This window comes from Dama dama, chromosome X, assembly GCF_033118175.1.
Source record: "Dama dama isolate Ldn47 chromosome X, ASM3311817v1, whole genome shotgun sequence".
Taxonomy (NCBI): Eukaryota; Metazoa; Chordata; class Mammalia; order Artiodactyla; family Cervidae; genus Dama; species Dama dama.
In genome coordinates, this window is record NC_083714.1 from 90,282,142 (window position 1) to 90,301,733 (window position 19,592).

The window sequence follows — 19,592 nt, forward strand, 5'->3', positions numbered from 1 at the left end:
ACCTGGACTAGAGCTAAACCACTGGCTCTTCTGGGTCTCCAGCTAGCCAACTCACCCTCTAGATCTTGGGACTTACCAGCCTATATAATTGAATGAGTCAATTCTTTTTCACACACAAACACACACACACACACAAACACACACACGCTCCATTGGACCTGTTCTTCTAACACACTACTCAGACTGACCTACACACTGCAAACCCTATCAAAATCCCAGTGGCATATTTTACAGAAAAAGAAAACTTCATCCTAAAATCTAAATAGAATCTAAAGAGATCTTTAATAGGCAAAGCAATTTGGAAAAAGAAAAAAGTAGAGAACTCACACTTCCTGATTTCAAAATATTACAAAGCTACAGTAATCAAAACTGTGTGGCACTGCCATTTACCAAATAGACCAATGGCGTAAAATAGAGATTTTAGAAATACACCCTCACTTATAGAGGGTGTGCCAGGTAGCAGACTTGCTGGAAGAGAATAAAAGGGGCTTTTTTTTTTAAGTTTTAAGATCTTTGGATCAAAGCAAAGGCTCTGGAGTGAGATTGCTTGGTTTTAATGCTACCACTGATCTGCACAGGCCAAATGACCTTGGTTCAGTGACTGAACCTCTCAGTACCTGTTTCCTCCCCTGTAAGAGGCTGGTAATCCCTGGTACTATAGTCCTAGGAGAGTCACAAGGAAGCATTACTATTTATGTATGGCACTTAAAAGAGTGCCAGGCACTGGGTCCTGCTGTACAAGTTGATTTTAAGAGATTCTGCCAAATTACCTCCCAAACAGATTTCTTGCACCTATGCCACAGAGGTTTGCTCCTAACTTCTCCCACTCTCAGAATGGTTTAGCTCTTGGAAGGTTGTCTTCCTAGTGTGTGAAACCTGATTAGTTGTCTTAGTTTACATCTCAAGAATCAGCAGTGGTGAGCACCTTTGCAAGTGTAAATGGACACTGAGATTCTCTCTTTCAATTGCCTCAGATTGGAAAAAGAGCTGAGGGAACAAGGTCAACCCCAGTCTGTCCCTCAAATCTGACTGCCAAGAACGTTTGATGGAGCAGTTGAGGCAGAGATGTTACAGAACAAAACTACGATCCCTTTGTCCTCTGGCCACTTAAGGAGAAGTACGCCGACCACTCATCACTGAGTGCAAGATTCCTCTGCCCATTCTCCCATTGGGTCATAAGACTTCGTGGTGGAAGGGAGGCTGGCAAGTGCTTTCAGCACGTGCTAGGCGTCCAGCACCTCCATCCTGACGTTTCATCCTCACCTCCCAGGAGATCAGCGCCCTCAGTACCCTCCTGCCTCCCGCTTCACCCATTTTGTACACAGTCAGGGCTCAGGGATGTGACTTTAACCGGAAAGGGGAGGTGGGACAGGAGGAGGTGGGATGAGAGGCTTGACAGAGGTATACTCGCAGGATCACCTTCACCCGCCAACTCACCAACTGCCGGGATGGCCCTTGAGCTTGGCAGCAAACAAGAGGAGGCCCTCGAACCCATTGGTTACACCTCGAGGGGACGGCCAAACAAGGCGCATGCTGGTTGGCAGGAAGCGGACCAATGAGGAGGCGGCAGCTCTGGCACGCTGAAAGCCTCGCGTTATTTGCGGCCATCTCCTGCGTGTGGTGCGGCTGGTGCTTGACTACGCACTCCAGACACCGCCCGCCTTATCTGCCCGAACCGCCACCGCGACCCGGATAAATCGTCACCGCCCCAGGTCTGATAGCCACCCATCTCACGACATGAGCTCCCCAGATGATGAGGTGTCTGTTTCGGGAGCGGGTTTCGGCTCAGAGTGCGGGGAGCAGACCAGCGGCCTTGAGGCCAGCTCCACAGCCCCGAGGGGACCCGGCCCCAGCCCTGGCCCTGAGCCGGGGGCACCTGGAAGCGGCGAGGGTGAGGGTGGGGGTGGCGTCCCAGACCCTGAGGGCTTCGAGTCAGAGCGGGAACTGCTGGAAGCGGGAGAGCGGGTTCTGTGGGGCCGCGAAGGCCGGTCTGGTTTCCCGGCCGACGACCAGGGGGACGCCCTGCAGCTGGCTGACGAGTCACTGGCGGCCATCCTGCAGCAGTTGGCCTTCCTGAATGTGCTGGGCATCAGCAGATACCTGTCCCAGGAGAGCTACGCGGTCAGCGAAGTGTCTGCTGTTTGGGACCTCGAGGCAGGTCCTTGCCATCAAGGCGGAGCCTCCCAGAGGTGTGGGGAAGCGGCACAGGCTGAGGCTGGCCCTCTCGGGGTCAGCAGGCCCGAGGCGGGCCGGGCCTGGGGGTACCCTAAAAGAGGCACTAAGAGTCGGTTGAACGTGGCTGTGGATCACCAGTGGCCTCCCTCAGAAAGTCCAGCCGGGCTGCTGTCTGACCCCGAGTCCTCTGATGAGTTCAGTGAGATAGAGCGGATGAAGGTGAGCATTTATACCAAAGACGGAGGCCGGGCCAAGCTCAAGAGCCCCGAGGGTCCCGGGAACACACCCAGACGCTCGAATGTCCAAAGCAGGGAGAATCTCTTTAATGTGCCAGGCACTTGCCTGTCCTCGGCTCCGCAAGGATTAATTTCGGTCGTGGAAAGGCAGGGCAGGCAGGGCGATGCAGAGCAGGAGGACATCTCTACCCCTAAGAAAATGCAGAGTGGGCTCTGGGGGGAGGGGGGCAGCCTGTCCAGCTACCCGGGACTGGCAGTAGCATCAGCTACTGCAGCTGCCTCTACAGGCAGCAGGCCGCGGCCCACTCCTAGGAGGAAGGGGGTCCAGGAGAAGAAATCCCTTGAGGGCATCTCCAAACCTGCCGTGGCGAGAACCTTCCCTTCCTGGGGGCAGGGAATCTCGGCCACTCCCCTGGAACCGGCCACCTTCCCTCCAATTTCTGGCATCCCGCTGCTCGGGAGGTCCAAGAAGTATGCCTTGGTCCCTTCGGGAGTCAAAGAGTTCAAGCACACCGGTGCTGGGAAGAAATCCGTGGCTAGGCGAGCCCAGGAGTTGGTGGCAGCAATAGCGGTGTCCGAAGAAGACAACGACCCAAATAGAGACCCATTCCCAAAGGGCCAAGTGAGTAGGCCAGACCCCTCCTCTCTCCCCACTCTTCCCCCTCCCACCCTCCCCAAGACACAGGTCTTCACCCGGTGCCCCTCTCTCCATTCCTCAGGGGTCGTCATTGGGTGGCCCTCGGTCGCTGGGTCATTAGGATGCCAGATTGGGGTCCTTTTACTAGGGACAAACGTTAGGGTAGTATTTTGGGTGTGCTGGGCTCGGTTCTCCACCCTTGGCCTGTTTCCAGCCTCCTCCACGAGGCTGGGGCTGGAATGGAAGGGAGAGCTGGTAGCTGAATTGATTTGAGGGGACCCCTTAAAAGTTTCACAGAGCTTCGGTGTTTAGACACATCACTTTCCTGAATCCTACTTCCTAGCTCTTCCCCAAACCTTCCTTGCAGGGGCCCCAGGTTTCTCATTGCCACACTGTTGACCCCAGCTCAGCTCTGCCTGCTGACCTGGGGCTGACTGACAGAGAATTTGCTAAAGAGATCAGCCTTTCAATTCTCTTTCCAATTCCCTGCCTCAGCTCCGTCTTGAATCACTCGAACTCTCACACACACTGACATAGACATCACACACTGACATATACATATAAATGCACTGATACACACACGCTCGTGTGCACACACACACCCTTACTCCAGATCAGTGAGAAATCTTTGTTTTTAGCTGACCACTGACAGGCCAGGGCCATCTTGTCCATGGGTGCATCATGGAGAACACAGCAGCGCCAACCTCAACATCAGAGGGGCACGGGATTCAGGAAACTCAGAGCCCGTGGCCAGTAACAAGGGAGGAGTCATGCCCAGAGGGCCTGGCCCCTCAGGTGAGTGTCCTGGGTTTTGATATGGGGGGCGGAGGCCAGGGGTGAGGGCAGAAACCTCTGTCTCTGACTCTCTCTCTCTCTCTCTCTCTCTCATCTGGGGACTCAGCCTTGCTCTCAGGCCGCTTCTCCCATGGGAAACGGTGTCAACAGGGCTCTACCTGGCCCCATCACCTTCTGTGTGGGATTTGTTTGGCAGGCGTGATCGGTGGCAGTGCCCCAACAGCTACTCTGGGCATAGACCTACAGGCTAATAGCCTTTTCTGTGAAGTGCTGTTCGCCCACATTGGTCTCCCAGGTGCTGGCTGTGGCTGCTGCTCTGGGAGGCTTGAACCCAGAACCACAGTCTTTGGTGACCATCGTGGTGAAATGGCTGCCCCTGAGGAATAAGAGGGGCAGGCCCAGAGAGAAGGTTCGGGCTGCCTGCCGGGCAGAGCAGGGGAGGCTTGATGCTAGCAGAGGGTGGTATGGCCTCACCTCACATTAGACCCGACCTGGCCCTTTCCACCTCACTGGGAACCTGGAAAGCTGGATTGTGTGTCCTTTCCCTGTCAGGTGACCAGGAGCCAACTGACCATCCCCCAAGACCGAAAAGACAGCAGCAGCTACCCGGAAGGCAGGGCTGTCCTCGGGTAATACTTCTGGCTCCTGGAAATGCACACCCAAACCCCATGGTGGGATCTGGGTCCAAGTTCAACTGACATGTGTGGGCCCCCCCCCCCATCCCGAACCCCAGGGAGGGAGCCCACCTCCTTTCCACTGAGGAAAGTTTTTCTCTTGCCAGAATAGACACCTGGCTTTGGGATGGAGGGCCGGGGGAGAGGAAAGGGGAGGCTGAGGGGAGAGGAGAGGAGAGGAGAGGGTATACTGACCATTTCTTTTCCTCCTTTGTCTGCTGGCCTAGTGTCTGGTGCTACAGAAAGAAATAGACGACCTTAAGGAGCAACTTGGTATGAGGAACCAGGGACAGAGAGAAGCGGGTTCTTAGTGCAGAAGCGGGGTGGGCCCTTGGGGTGGGGTGGGCTGCAGGTGCAGGGGGCCTTATAGGGATCAGCATTCCTGTGGGGAGGAGAACCTATCAAGCCTGTCTCTGGAGTGTGCGGTGCATGTTCAGCTGGACGTGCGGACAAGTAGCAAAGTACTGTGTGGACTGCGTGCACACTCTGCCAGCCAGACGAGTCCTAGACAGCTCCTGATAGGACTTGTAGAGATGCCTTGTTGATCTGTTGTGCCCACTAAGGGTCTTGTTGGATTGTTTGCGAGACAGTTTTTGAAAGGTTTGGGCGTGGCCCGGAGCTTGAGAGCTGTTGGCACATTTTGTCTCCTTTGGGGAAATGGCTCCACATTTAATTCCGGTAGTGGGGAGTGATCAGGCCCAGAGCTCTTTGCATCGGGACTGGGGATATGTGGGTTTCAGGTTGCAGAGCTAGGTGGTTCCCCACGGGGACAGGGGCACAGGCTTCTGTGTCCGTCTGTCTGGAGCACCTGTTTATGCCTCTCCCTGTTGCAGCCTCCAAGCGGTACCTGGCTGACAAGTTCCAGATCATTTGAAGTGAGTGTTACACACTGCATACCCCTTCCCACAACGTTGGCTGTTGAGCAAGGCTGTGGGCTGTCCCTGGCTTGAGGCTCTTCCCTGATTCTGCTGTTTTACAGGTTGAGCCCAGTATCTTCCTGCAAGAGGAGCAGCTGTTAACCTCCAAGGCCGGCGAGCTATGGCCAAGCTTGTTGCCTCCTCTTCTGCCTCCACCAGGGCATCCTCTGCCCTTTGTTTTGCCCCCTCTCTGCCCCAGTTTCACAAGAGTGTTTGATTAAAGGACTCCTCATGTTCTGTGTTCTGCCCTCTCTCTGGGGGGTAGGGGTTAAGGGAGTGGGACGAGGCCTGGTGGGGAGCTGTTCCACATCAGAACATTTTCCAGAAGAGTACCTCTGGAATTAGTGTTGGGATCTCTGGGTCAGCCTCTGCTACCATCCAGGCCATCAGATAAGTGGAGCCCCCCAGTCTGTGTTCTGTGTGGACTCTGTCTGGCCACATTGGCACGCTCTCCCTTTTGCCTGAAGGCCCTTTCTAGTTCTCTAAACACCCTCCTCTGGGGTTTAGCAGTTTCCATTCATTGCTGCCATTCTGCTTCCCTGTCAGAAGGAACTCATGACCCCCTTACAGAGCTCCAATCTTTCACCCTTCCCTCACTGCACTCATTGTCCTGCTTACCCTGACCACTCTGCTTTCCTGTCAGAGCCCCTCGATCCCTCCCCTGGCTTGCCATCGATGACCTTGCCTGCATGTTTACTTAAGCAGGTGGTAATAGGCACAGGATTGCTCATCTTCCCCCTTCCTGGGCCCTATCCTCTCAGTGGAACCCTACCCCACCCCCCGGTGCCAGCTTACAAGCAGGAACCTGCATACTCTCCCCCTCTCCTGTTTAGCACTCACCCCTGAGACTCAGGCACCAAAACTTTTGCTCCCACTTCCTCGGGTTCAGTAAAGGACATGAGGATGAATCTTGGACCCTGTGAACTGGGGAGCAGGAGTGAAGGTACAGGGAACACAGGAGGAAAGTTCATGTTAGTGCTGAGCTGGAAGTCAGGAGAGGCGTCTGGTGCCAGTCTGGGGCAGAGTGCACCCTGACAGCTAGAGATGGTTGGTCCAGTCCTTGGAGCTTTCATATCCTCCCTGCCCTAGCCAGCTGACCAGCCTACACTCCTGTAGCCTGGATGTCTCTCTGCCCTTGAGTGGAAAGGGGCCTGTTAGGCTCTATGACAAGTATGGTTGGTAAGGCTGTGTTCTTACAGGGTCTCCATCAAATACTGTTCCATCAGCCCCATGACATAGATTTTCCTGCAAATGCTATTTCCCGGAGTGTCCCAGCTCAGTCTCCCAGACTACTTGTTAGGGCACCCAAGACAGAGTCTGAAATCTATGTTCAATTTCCCCCCCACCCTGAAGTTTGGGGACGACTTCTTTCTCTTAGCCAAGACCCAAGGGCTGTGTCAGCCTGTGACTCAGAGGAACACATTTGTATTTGAGTGAAGTGAGGGTAGGTTCTGCCTGACTCCCTTCCTGAAAGACCATGGTTTTATTTCACAAAAGAGGGTATGATGGTGGGTAGCACATTCAAAGCTTGTGCCTGGGCATCTCTCTGTGTGAATAAAAGTCATCAGGGATAATGCCCCTTGAGGCAAAAAGATGTGATTCGAGCAGTAATGGAAGTAAGAGACTGGACCAGATTCGGTAAGGCATTGAGTGAGCCAAAGCAAGGGTCGGATCTCCTTTATTCAAGGGATGTTGTCACATTCCCAAAACATAGAAGGAGAGGATGCAGTTCACCAAACCTCAGGACAGGACATCTCAAAATGTTGGAGTCGCTGGAGGAGGCACTGGATCCTACCTTGCCATTCTGTGATGTCTGCCAACTGCTGAGGGTATGGATGAGTAAAAATGGTAAGGGTACATGGGATATGGCTGCCCATCTTAGAAACAGGAGAACCCCCCTCAACCTGGGTTACTTGTGGGGAGTTAGGGGTGACTGCACCTGAGCAATGGGGAGCACTTGGGTCCACCCTTCCCCCATGCTGTCATGGTGACTTCCTTCCGGGGCTCATGGCATGAGGTCAGGTGGACAGAGCACGAGGGTTGGGACCCTCAGAGACCTCAGGGTCAGAAAAGAACATGCGTGGGACTTCCTCCTTCCACTCAAACCCCTCCCTGGAGCAGGTGGGCATGATCACTTAGTTTGCTGCTGATCCAGTGGTTATTGCCTGGTGGTGTAGCCCATCTCGCTGTTGTCCGAGTGAGTAAATTTGGCAGAGACCGTCCAGCTGAGAGGTCTCTGCCCACCGAGACATGTAGGTAAGATGTGCCTGGGGAGAAACCGAGCACCAGCATCAGCACCACCCTTGGGCAGAGAGGCGCCCGGGACTGTGGTCACCAGGGTGAGGAAGTGGAGAAGCTCATGGAAGTGGAGGTGTGATGATGTGAACACAACCCCTTGTTCACTTTCTACCAGGCTCCCTTCCCTCCTCTGAGCACACAGTTCAGACCAACTACCTCACTATAATGTTGCTGGAAACATAGACATCACAGGCCTTGGCTCAGCCCCAAGCCTTCCACTTCCAGTGGGAAATCCGTGGCAGGGCCTGAGGCATAGACTAAAGAAATCCATCTGGGCCCCAGGGGGTAGGAGGAGTGCAGAAGCTCGGCCTCATTCAGTTCACCCCTGTTGCCTTTCCCCCTCATTCCTCTTCTCCAGCCTGGGAGACAGTGACAGCTGCTTTGGAGAGCCCTAGGCCCTATCCTGCCTGGTTCTGCTGCCTGTCCAACACCTGGGAAGATGCTCCCTCCCCATCACACCCACACCCCACCAGCACCAGCCCCAGGTCTACCTCCCTCTCTGGACTCTTGAGGGAGATTGGCACAAACAAAGAAGGTAGAGTAGGTGAGTCCTGAAGAGGGAGCCTGGGGTGGTGAGCACAGCAATCTTGCCCAAAAATGTCCAAGTCCTAATCCCTGCAGTTGGCTTGTATTTTCCTTTGCGTGGTAACAGTTGGTTATGCTTGCAGATGCAATAAAGGCTGCTACTCAGCTGACTTAATGTGGGGTAACTCACCTGCATTGGCCAGATCCGGCCAGGCACACTGGGGCTGCCAGATTTTTGTGCTTATGCAATATTGAAGGCCTGGTAAGTACTGCTCAGATGCAGATGAAGAACAGACCTGTAGTTTTGAACCCCCCTTTTGTTCCAAGCCAATCACTTCTTCCTCCCTAGTCCTCTTGAGGTATCTGCCAGCCTGACTTTTACAATGGTGATTCACTTTTTAAAAAGGATTTACTATTGCTTTTTCATAAAATAGCCTTTCCAAACATAAAAGGTTAATTACATTGAATTAAATATGAATTAGACTATACATATACACATTGTGGAGAGTGTAAGCCCTCAGTATCACAAATGATTATGAACCAATCAACCCATGTAACTATACTCAGGTGACATAAATGTACATTGCACATCCAGAAGTCACCTATATGTTCTTTTCTCTGAGGAATCCAAAAGGATAAATCTCCATACTGCCTGATTCCATTTACTTCACAGTCTTGAGGAGGCCAAACTATAGACACAAGAAAACAGACGGGATTGCCAGGGTCTCGGGCTTGAGATTAGGGATTAAACTACCAAAGAGCATGAAACAACTTTGTAGCTGATGAAAATATTTTTTATGTTGATTGTAGTGGTGGTTCCATAAAAGAATGTTTGCAGGCACTTAGATTTTGTGTGTAAATTAATTTCAATAAACCCATATTATTTAATCAATTGTAGAAAGTACATTATGAGATGGTAATCAGAGAAGAAAAAGAAAGGGAATCCAAAATGGAAAAGGAAAATTAAAACTGTCACTGTTTGCAGATGACATGTTACTATACACTGGAAATCGTAAGGATGTCACCTGAAATCTACCAGAATTCATAAATCAATTCAGTAAAGTTGCAGAGTACAAAAGCATTATATAGAATCTGTTACATTTCTATCCTGTTCATGGGGTCCAATCCCAAAGAAGGGTAACGCCAAAGAACATTCAAACTACCATACAACTGTGCTCATTTCACATGCTAGTAAGTGAAAGTGAAAGTATTAGTTGCTCAGTCGTGTGTGACTCTTGGCAACCCCACGGAGTGTAACCCACCAGGCTCCTCTGTTTATGGGTTTCTCCAGGCAAGAATACTGAAGCGAGAAGCCATTCCCCTTCTCCAGGGGATCTTCCTGACCCAGGGACCAGAACTCATGTTTCCTGCATTGTAGTCAGATTCTCTATCATCTGAGCCACCAAGGAAGACCCTGTTGCTAGTAAGATGATGCTCAAGATCCTTCAAGCTAGGCTTCAGCAGTACGTGAACCAAGAACTTCCAGATGTACAAACTGGGTTTTAAAAAGTCAGAGGAACCAGAGATCAAATTGCCAACATTCGTTGGATCACGTAGAAAGTAAGGGAGTTCCAGAAAAACATCTACTTCTTTATTGACTGTGCTCAAGCCGTTGACTGTGATCATTATGAACTGTGGAAAATTCTTAAAGAGATGGGATTACCAGACCAATTTACCTGTCTCCTGAGAAACCTGTATGCGGGTCAAGAAGCAACAGTTAGAACCAAACATGGAACAATGGACTGGTTCAAAATTGGGAAAGGAGTACATCAAGGCTGTATTTTGTCACCCTGATTAAATAATCAGAATACATCATGTGAAATGCTGGGCTGGATGAATCACAGGCCGAAATCAAGATTGCCAGGAGAAATAGCAATAACCTCAGATAGTCAGGGGATACCACTCTAGTGGCAGAAAATGGAGAGGAACTAAAGAGCCTCTTGATGAAGGTGAAAGAGGAGAGTGGAAAAGCTGGCTTAAAACTCAACATTCAAAACACGAAGATCATGGCATCTGGTCCCATCACTTCCTGGCAAATAGACGGGGAAACAGTGGAAACAGTGACAGACTTTATTTTGGGGGGCCCCCAAATCACTGCAGATGGTGACTGCAGCCATGAAATTAAAAGACGTTTGCTCCTTGGAAGAAAAGTTATGACCAACCTTGACAACATATTAGAAAGCAAAGATATTACTTTGCCAACAAAAGTCCATCTAGTCAAAGCTATGGTTTTTCCAGTAGTCATGGATGGATGTGAGAGTTGGACTATAAAGAAAGCTGAGCAGGGAAGTTTTTATGTTCTTGAACTGTGATGTTGGAGAAGATTCTTGAGAGTCCCTTGGACTACAAGAAGATCCAACCAGTCCACCCTAAAGGAAATCAGCCCTGAATATTCATTGGAAGGACTGATGCTGAAGGTGAAACTTCAATACTTTGGCCACATGATGCAAAGAACTGACTCATTTGTAAAGACCCTGGTGCTGGGAAAGATTGAAGGCAGGAGGAGAAGGGGACGACAGAGGATGAGATGGTTGGATGGCATCACTGACTCAATGGACATGAGTTTGACCAAGCTCTGGGAGTTGGTGATGGACAGGGAGGCCTGGCATGCTGCAGTCCATTGGGTGGCAAAGAGTGGGACATGACTGAGCGACTGAACTGAACTGAGTGCATTTGGTTGTCGAGTGACTTTAGTGTCCTTTAAACTATAACGTTTTCCTAGATTCTTTTGGTCTTGCATGGTATTGACATTTTTTAAAGAGCTAATCCAGGTGGTTTTTAGAAAGCTTCTCCAGTTGAATTTGTCTGATTCCTGCTTCCTGATTCCATTCAAGTTAAACATTTCAGCAGGAATATTGCATAGGTGATGTCCTGTTCTTCTCAATGCATGGCATCAGGATGTTCTTTATATTCTTCCAATTCTATTCAGATATATTTGACATATAGCACTGTATAAATTTAAAATGTACAGCATAATGGTTTGACATACATACATCATGAAATGATTATCACAATATATTTAGTAAACCCTCACCTTCTCATATCGATAGAAAATTAAAGAAAACATTTTTATTGTAATGAGAACACTTGGGATTTACTCTCTTAACAACTTTCATATATAACATAGAGCAGTATTAATTATATTTATAATGTTGTACATTGCATCTTACTACTTATTTATCTAATAACTGGAAGTGTGTCCCTTTTGCCCACCTTCATCCAATTCCCCTCCCTGACACCTACCCTTTGGTAAGTGCAAATCTGAAATATTTTTCTGTGAATCTTTGTTTGCTTGTTTGTTTGTTTTTGAAGTGTAATTGACATACAACACTATGCTAGCTCTGGTACACAACATAGTGATTTATTACTTCTGTACATTTCAAAATGGTCAGCAGTATAATTCTAGTTATGTTGTGCCACCATACAAAGATAGTACACAGCTATTGACTATATTCCTTTCACTGTGGGTGTGTCTTTCTGTATCTGATTATTTTAAGTTGCTGACCTCTTAACTTTAAACACAACTAACGCCCCCACATTTTTACTCCTCTCCTCATGTTTACTGTTTCTGACACCATATTTTCCATATTTTTCTTCTGTGTATCTCTTAATTAAGAGTCTTCCCTGGTGGCTCAAGTGCTGGAGACGTGAGTTTGACCCATGGGTCGGGAAGAACCCCTGGAGAAGAAAATGGCAGCCCACTCCATTACTCTTGGCTGGAAAATTCCATGGACAGAGGAGCCTGATGGACTACAGTCCATGGAGTCTCAAAGAGTCGGACATGACTTAGCAAATAAACAACTACAGCAATCCATCAACTGCATATTGCAGATATAGGTGATTTTTACTACTTTTGGCTTTTAACCTTCCTACTTGCTTTGTAAATGATGACACTGCTTTGTAAACTGTATATTTGCCTTTATCAATGAGCTTTCGCCTTTCATGATTTTCATGTTTCTAATTCTGTTTTTTTTCTTTTTTTTGCTTGGAAAAGTCTGTTTAACATTTCTTTTTTTTTTTTTTTTTTTTTTTTTTTATTAGTTGGAGGCTAATTACTTCACAACATTTCAGTGGGTTTTGTCATACATTGATATGAATCAGCCATGGATTTACACGTATTCCCCATCCCGATCCCCCCTCCCACCTCCCTCTCCACCCGATTCCTCTGGGTCTTCCCAGTGCACCAGGCCCGAGCACTTGTCTCATGCATCCCACCTGGGCTGGTGATCTGTTTCACCATAGATAGTATACATGCTGTTCTTTTGAAACATCCCACCCTCACATTCTCCCACAGAGTTCAAAAGTCTGTTCTGTATTTCTGTGTCTCTTTTTCTGTTTTGCATATAGGGTTATCGTTACCATCTTTCTAAATTCCATATATATGTGTTAGTATGCTGTAATGTTCTTTATCTTTCTGGCTTACTTCACTCTGTATAAGGGGCTCCAGTTTCATCCATCTCATTAGGACTGATTCAAATGAATTCTTTTTAATGGCTGAGTAATATTCCGTGGTGTATATGTACCACAGCTTCCTTATCCATTCATCTGCTGATGGGCATCTAGGTTGCTTCCATGTCCTGGCTATTATAAACAGTCGTTTAACATTTCTTGTAAAGCTGGTTTGGTGATGCTGGACTCTTTTAGCTTTTGCCTGCCTGTAAAACTTTGACCTCTCCTTCAAATCTGAGTGACAGCCTTTCCAGTAGTGTCTTCTTGGTTGTAGGTTTTTCTCTTTATCATTTTAAATATATCGTGCCACTCCCTTCTGACCTGCAGAGTTTCTGCTGAAAAGTCCCTTGTTTAAAAAAAAAAAAAAAAAAAAGTCCCTTGTTTGTAACCTGTTGCTTTTCCCTTGCTGCTTTTAATATCCCCTCTTTAGCTTTAATTTTTGCCATTCTAATTACAATGTATCTTGGTGTGGTCTTCTGTTTAGGGCTCTCTGTGTTGCAGTACCTGGATGCCCATTTCTTTTCCCAGGTTAGCGAAGTGTTCAGCTAATTTGTCTTCAAATATGTTCTCTGCCCCTTTCTCTCTTTCTTCTCCTCTGGGACCCCTAGAATTCAAATGTTTCTATGCTTGATGTGGTCCCAGAGGTCTCTGAAACTGTCCTCATTTCTGTTTATTTTTTTTTCTGTTCAGCTTCAGTGATTTCCACTACTCTGTCTTCCAGCTTCTTGATCTGTTCCTCTGTATCATCTCCCCTACCATTGAAGTGTATTTTTCGTTTCATTTATTGTACTCTTCGTTTGTTTGGTTCTTCTTTAGGTTTTTTTATTTTTGTTCTTTTAACTTTTTTAATTGATTTATTTTTAACTGGCGGATAATTGCTTTATAATATTATGTTGGTTTCTGACATACATCTATATGAATCAGCCATAGGTATATGTATGTATGTATGTGTGTGTGTATATATATATATATATCCCTTCCCTCTTTTTTTTTTTTCCTGTCCCCTCTGTCTTGAACCTCCTTCCCACCAATCACCCCATCCCACCCCTCTAGGTTGTCACTGAGCACCAGGTTTGAGCTCCCTGGGTCATTCAGCAAATTCCCATCGGTTGTCTGTTTTACATATGGTAATGTATGTGTTTCATTGCTACTCTCTCCATTCGTCCCATCCACTCCTTCCCCAACTTTGTTCACAAGTCTGTTCTCTACGTCTGTGTCTCCATTGCAGCCCTGCAAAGAGGTTCATCAGTACCATCTTTCTGGATTCCATTTATATGCATTAATATCTGATATTTGTTTTTCTCTTTCTGACTTACTTCATTCTGTATAATAGGCTCTAGGTTCATCCACCTCAATAGAATTGACTCAAATGCATTCCTTTTTTGGCTCAGTAATATTCCATTGAATATATTTACACAACTTCTTTATCCATTCAACTGTTGAAGGACATTTAAATTGCTTCCATGTCCTAGCTATTGTAAACAGTGCTGCAGTTGGGGTATGTGTGTCTTTTTCCATTATAGTTTCCTCAGGGTGTATGCCCAGTAATGGGATTGTTGGGTCTTATGGTAGTTTTATTCCTAGTTTTTTTTCTAAGGACTCTCCATACTGTTCTCCATAGCGGCTGCATCAATTTATATTCCCACCAACAGCTTAAGAGGGTTCCTCTTTCTCCACATCCTCTCTAGCATTTATTGATGTAGATATTTTGGTGATGGCCATTCTGACCAGAGTGAGGTAATAACCTCATAGTTTTGATTTGCATATCTCTAATAGTGAGTGATGTTGAGCATCTTTTCATGTATTTATTAGCCATCTGTGTGTCTTCTTTGGAGAAATGTGTATTTAGGTCTTTTGCCCAGGTTTTGATTAGGTTGTGTGTTTTTCTGGTATTGAGCTTCATGAGCTGCTTGTATATTTTGAAGATTGGTTCTTTGTCAGTGTTTAATTTGTTATTATTTTCTTCCTATCTGAGAGCTGTCTTTTTGCCTTGTTTTTCATTTCCTTTGCTGTGCAAAAGCTTTTAAGTTTAATTAGGCCCAATTTGTTTATTTTTGTTTTTATTTCCATTACTCATAAGTAGTGGGTCATAGAGGATCTTGCTGTGATTTATGTCAGAGAGTATTCTGCCTGTTTTCCTCTATGAATTTTATAGTTTCTTGTCTTAGATTTTCAGCTCAGTTAAAAACTTGTAACTTCTCACTCTGTCCATCCAATCTTGTCCTGAATTTTTTTATCACATTTATAATTCCTACCCTGAACTCTTTCTCAGGTAGAGCCCCTACCTCCACTTCACTTAGTGCTTCTTCTGAGATTTAACCTTGTTCCTTTGTTATGAACATCTTCCTCTGCCTCCACATTTTGTCTAATTTGCATTTTTATTCCTATGTGTTTAGTAGATTGATTACATTTCCCAGTCTTGGAAGAATGGACTTTTGTAGGAGGATACATACATCCTATGCATCCCTTCAGTGCACTCCCCTCTGGTCACCAGAGCTATATGCCCAATATGTGAGCTGCATGGTTCCTGCTGTTGTGATGAGCGGACTACAGTGGGTGGTCTTGTAGGGCTGGTCAGCTTCTGATCTGATTGCTTGTCAGGCGCTGCATTGTGTGGAGGCTGCCAGCCACTTATTGTGGGGTAGAGTCACATTACTCTTGATTCTGTCTCCCTGAGGATTCTTTGAGCCAGGTTCTTGAGACAATATGTGCAAGGTTGGGGATCCCAGATCTAGTGTAGACCTGTTGGTTGACAGGGCTAGATCCTGCATTTCTCCCTATGGGATCCTATGTGTCCCAAAGCTTATCTTGTTCCGCTGGTGAGTGTGGCTGTTTCTGGGGGCAGCTGGCTGACATGCCAAGGTATCTTAAGGCTGGTTTGTCCTGCTGTTGACTAGGTTTGGGGTCCAGGGTATCCTGGGGCTAGCGCCAGCTCACTAGTGTATAAAGATCTGTTTCTGTTCCTGGGTCTCTAGTTGCAGGGCCCTCGGGGTCCCAGAGCTGGTCTCAGTTCACTTTGGGTGGGGCCGGTTCCTGACATTGCTTGCTGTGGGGTCCTAGATGTCCCATAGCGGGTGTCCACACACTGCAGTGTGGGGACAGATTCCAAAGCTGCTGACTGAGAGCTCCAAAGTGTCCCAGACCTGGTGTCTACTTTCTGGTACACTTTGCTGGAACTCAGTGGCTCCTGGTGCTGGTGTGGCCCTGCTGGTGGGTGGCCTTTTTCCGGGTATGGCAGACTGAAAGGTGGGAGTTACTGTGGTTGCTGTTGTCTGCCGGCTGGTGGATGGAGCTGGTTCTAGAGTTTGCTGGCTTCAAGGCCCTGGAGTGGTCCAGGAGTTGGTGTTTTGGACCACTGGTGGTTGGGGCTGGGGTCCAGGGCATGCTAGGGCTGGGGCCTAACCACTGATGGGTAAACCTGGTCCTGGGGCTAGTGATGACCTGCTGTGGGCAGGAACTAGGTCCCAGGGTCTCTGACTGCAGGACCCTGGAGTCCTGGCTTAGTGCCTTCTTACTGGTGTATTGGGCCAGTGTGGTATGTCAGGGCTTCTGATTGACAGGTCCAGCTCCAGGGACTCTTAAGGCAGCAGGCTTGCTTGTGGGTGGGACTGCGTCTCTGCCTGGCTAGTAGCTTGTCCTGTCCCAGTATTACTGCCTACAGCCTGATGGGTAGGTCTGGGCACTGGTGCTAGTCAGCAAGAGGGAGGATTCCAAAATGGCAGTGGCTAGTGCCAGTGTCCACGTGGTGGAAGGAGCTCCGCAAAATGGTTGCTTCCAGTGTTGATGCCCCCAGGGTGAGTCCAGCTGCCTCTTGCCTCTCTGGGAGGCTCTCTAAGACCTGCAGCTGCCTCTGACCCAGGCTCCCTTCAAATTATTGCTTCAGCCCTGGGTCCTGGAGCATGTGAGATTTTGTATGCCCCCTTTAAGAGTGCAGTCTATTTCCCACGGCCCTCTGGCTCTCCCAAAAGTAAGCCCTGCTTGCCTTAAAATCCAAATGTTCTGGGAAATCATCTTCATATGAATAAATATAATTTCATCAACAAAAGTATACAAAGTACTACTACACAGAATAGGCATGAATCTTACAAATTTAACATTGATTGAAAAACCAAGAAGCAACGCAGATATATTTGACAATTCCATTCATATAACTGTAAATAGCTGTTAACATTAACTCATAACATTTAAAGATATATATATATATACATATAGAGTATAAAATTTTGAGGAAAAGGGAAGAAAGGATGGCACATAAATAAGAGTGTATATATTCTCCTTGGAGAAGGAATGGGGCTAAGATAAGACAGGGAAACTTCAGGAGACTTGGGGGAAGCCAACACTCTCCTTTTCTGTGACTTGGGGGTATACACTTGATAATCAATTATTAAACTCTATGTATATATATATATTTTTTGGGGGGTTTTATTTTTTATTTATTTATTTTTTTTGCATTCTTCCATGAGCTTTTATTTATTTTTTTTTCAGTGGGTTTTGTCATACATTGATATGAATCAGCCATGGATTTACACGTCTTCCCCATCCCAATCCCCGCTCCCACCTCCCTCTCCACCTGATTCCTCTCGAAACATCCCACCCTCGCCTTCTCCCACAGAGTTCAAAAGTCTGTTCTGTATTTCTGTGTCTCTTTTTCTGTTTTGCATATAGGGTTAACTCTATGTATATATTGTAACTTTTTCTCTATCTATGTTACATTCCAGTGTAATTGGAGAAAAAGATAATGCTAAGAAATTAACATCCCAGTAAAAGCATATTGTAATTATGTTCTAACAAGTAGAACTAAAACTACTTTCTTTGTTGTAACATATCTAATTGAGATTATTAATCTTATTTCACTTATATTAATAGCTTTATTTTTAAGAATTCATAGCTTTTCACTAAAAATAATAAAATGATGCATACATAACTATAATATCAATCTCAATTTTTAATAAATATTCCATATTTGGGTAGCATATTCTCATTCAGAATTTAATTGTGAATTTGTGCTGAAACCCACAGAAGTGTTGTATTTGGTTACAATTTGTGCTGAAACCCACAGAAGTGTTGTATTTGGTTACAATTTCTCATAGACTTCTCCCCTCCCCATCCACTTCCTGTCAGAGGTGGAGTAGCAAGAAGAACCTGAAAAAAAGAAATGAAGGCAAAAAATCCAAAGCAATGTGCCTGCGCTGTAATACACCGATTTGACCAGCCGAGGGCAGTATCGTTTAAGGCTGTTTGTTGGGAAGGGCCAGGTGCCATGCCTTTGGAGTTTCTCCTGTTCTTTGTGATAGTCTATTAACCCCTGAGACTGAGGGGCTTATTTGAGCCAATAAAGGTGGTGCTGGTGATAGTGCTGGTGGTTGGATGGGCTGCATCTCACTTGCCCGTTTGACACTGCTATCTTAACACCAGCCTTCACCCCTGCTCCCCGCAGCAGCAGCTCTTTTCTTCCTCTTTCTCCTCAGACAGAAACTGAGACCTTTGATGTGCTAGACTGGGTGTGCTCCCACCTTCCACTGGCACAGAAGTGGTAGGCCGGTGTGCATAACCCTTCAAACCCTTCCCTTTTTCTTTGTAGGGAACAAAGCTGGAAGAATTTTCCTTAAATATTAGCCTCCACCACACAATGAATGCCCCTGTCTCTAGTCTTGTGGCCCAAGTGAAGGCTCCACACCGGTTTGTGGCATTGATAGAGTCAGTAGGAAGAATGTCATGTTTTCTTAAATCTCATTGATTGGTGAAATGAAACAAAAGTCATTCCCTGGGGCTACTCCTCTGTCTAAAGATAAAATAACGTTTCCAATTATAAATACTGTCCCATCTTCTAACCTTGTTGTTTAGAATTCCAGCTATCATAATTCCTTTTTAAGGATAGGCCTGAAGCAAAAATTAAGGAAACATTTATGTTGAGACTTTACCTTAAATGACCGAGTGTGTTAAGGGGCTTCTCAGGTTCTTCTTATGGATTTTTCACCTACATGACATTTGCTTTATTGCTAATTCTAGGACACCATCAGAAGACATTTAAAAAAATTATTTTGCCCTTAATTCTAGAACCAAAATGCCTCAACTAATCTTTCCCACATGGTTCCTGCCCCAGAATCACAGACGTATACAATATTAGAGCTAGATAATTTCATGCAGAAATTTAATAGGTCTACTTGTGAGGGGTGTACAAGTGAAGGAATCTGAGAGTAGAGGGACAGTGCCATGTCAAGGCCAGAAGACAGTTCTACTGTACCTCTTCAGTCCCCACTTTGCCATTTGTTAGGACAGAAGCACCTCCATCTCCTCACACTCAGAACTCTTGTGGATGTATGTCAAAGTTGTTGCAACTTCTTCCCAACCTCCTGACTAATTTGAAACAATGAAATCTGGCCCATTTACTGTCAGTTATAGCTAGAGCTTTGTTCACTCGAGCACCCCAGGTGAAGCACTCCCCTCCACTGCATCCACAGAATCTCTAGTGTTTTGGGGCCCCTGTGGATTGTTGACCTAAAGGCCTAACATAAAGCTAAGTAAGGTAGGGCAAGCACTTGATGAGGAATCGGGAGACCTACCTCTCTCCTAACCTGCTGAAAAGCACTTCCCCTTTCTGAACCTCTTGTTTCTCTATCTGGGAAAAGAAGAAGGTGATCTAGAACAGCAGTTCTCAACCTGGGACCCAAGAACTTCCTGAAATTGTGTGCAAAGTTGTGGGAGGCAATGTATACAGTCTTATTGGGAGGGTGTATGGAGCTTTCATTAGATTCTCAAATGAGGCCTATTATGGGCTGAATTGTGTTGCCCCCAAATGCCTATCTTACAGCCCTAACCCTCAATGTGACTGAATTGGAGAAGGAGCCTTTAGAGAGGTAATTAGGGTTAATTGAGAGAGCTGGTA

At 46.8% G+C, this 19,592-nt stretch overlaps 1 protein-coding gene across 1 annotated transcript; it reads left to right on the plus strand.

Moving 5' to 3' along the window:
* Nucleotides 1–1,737: 1,737 nt before the first annotated feature.
* Nucleotides 1,738–5,391, plus strand: LOC133052438 (uncharacterized protein CXorf49 homolog). The gene is made up of 5 exons (XM_061137324.1): nucleotides 1,738–3,033; nucleotides 3,687–3,843; nucleotides 4,396–4,472; nucleotides 4,745–4,790; nucleotides 5,351–5,391. The coding sequence occupies exons 1-5, from the start codon at nucleotides 1,738–1,740 to the stop codon at nucleotides 5,389–5,391; spliced, it is 1,617 nt and encodes a 538-aa protein (XP_060993307.1).
* The last annotated feature ends 14,201 nt before the right edge of the window (nucleotides 5,392–19,592 follow it).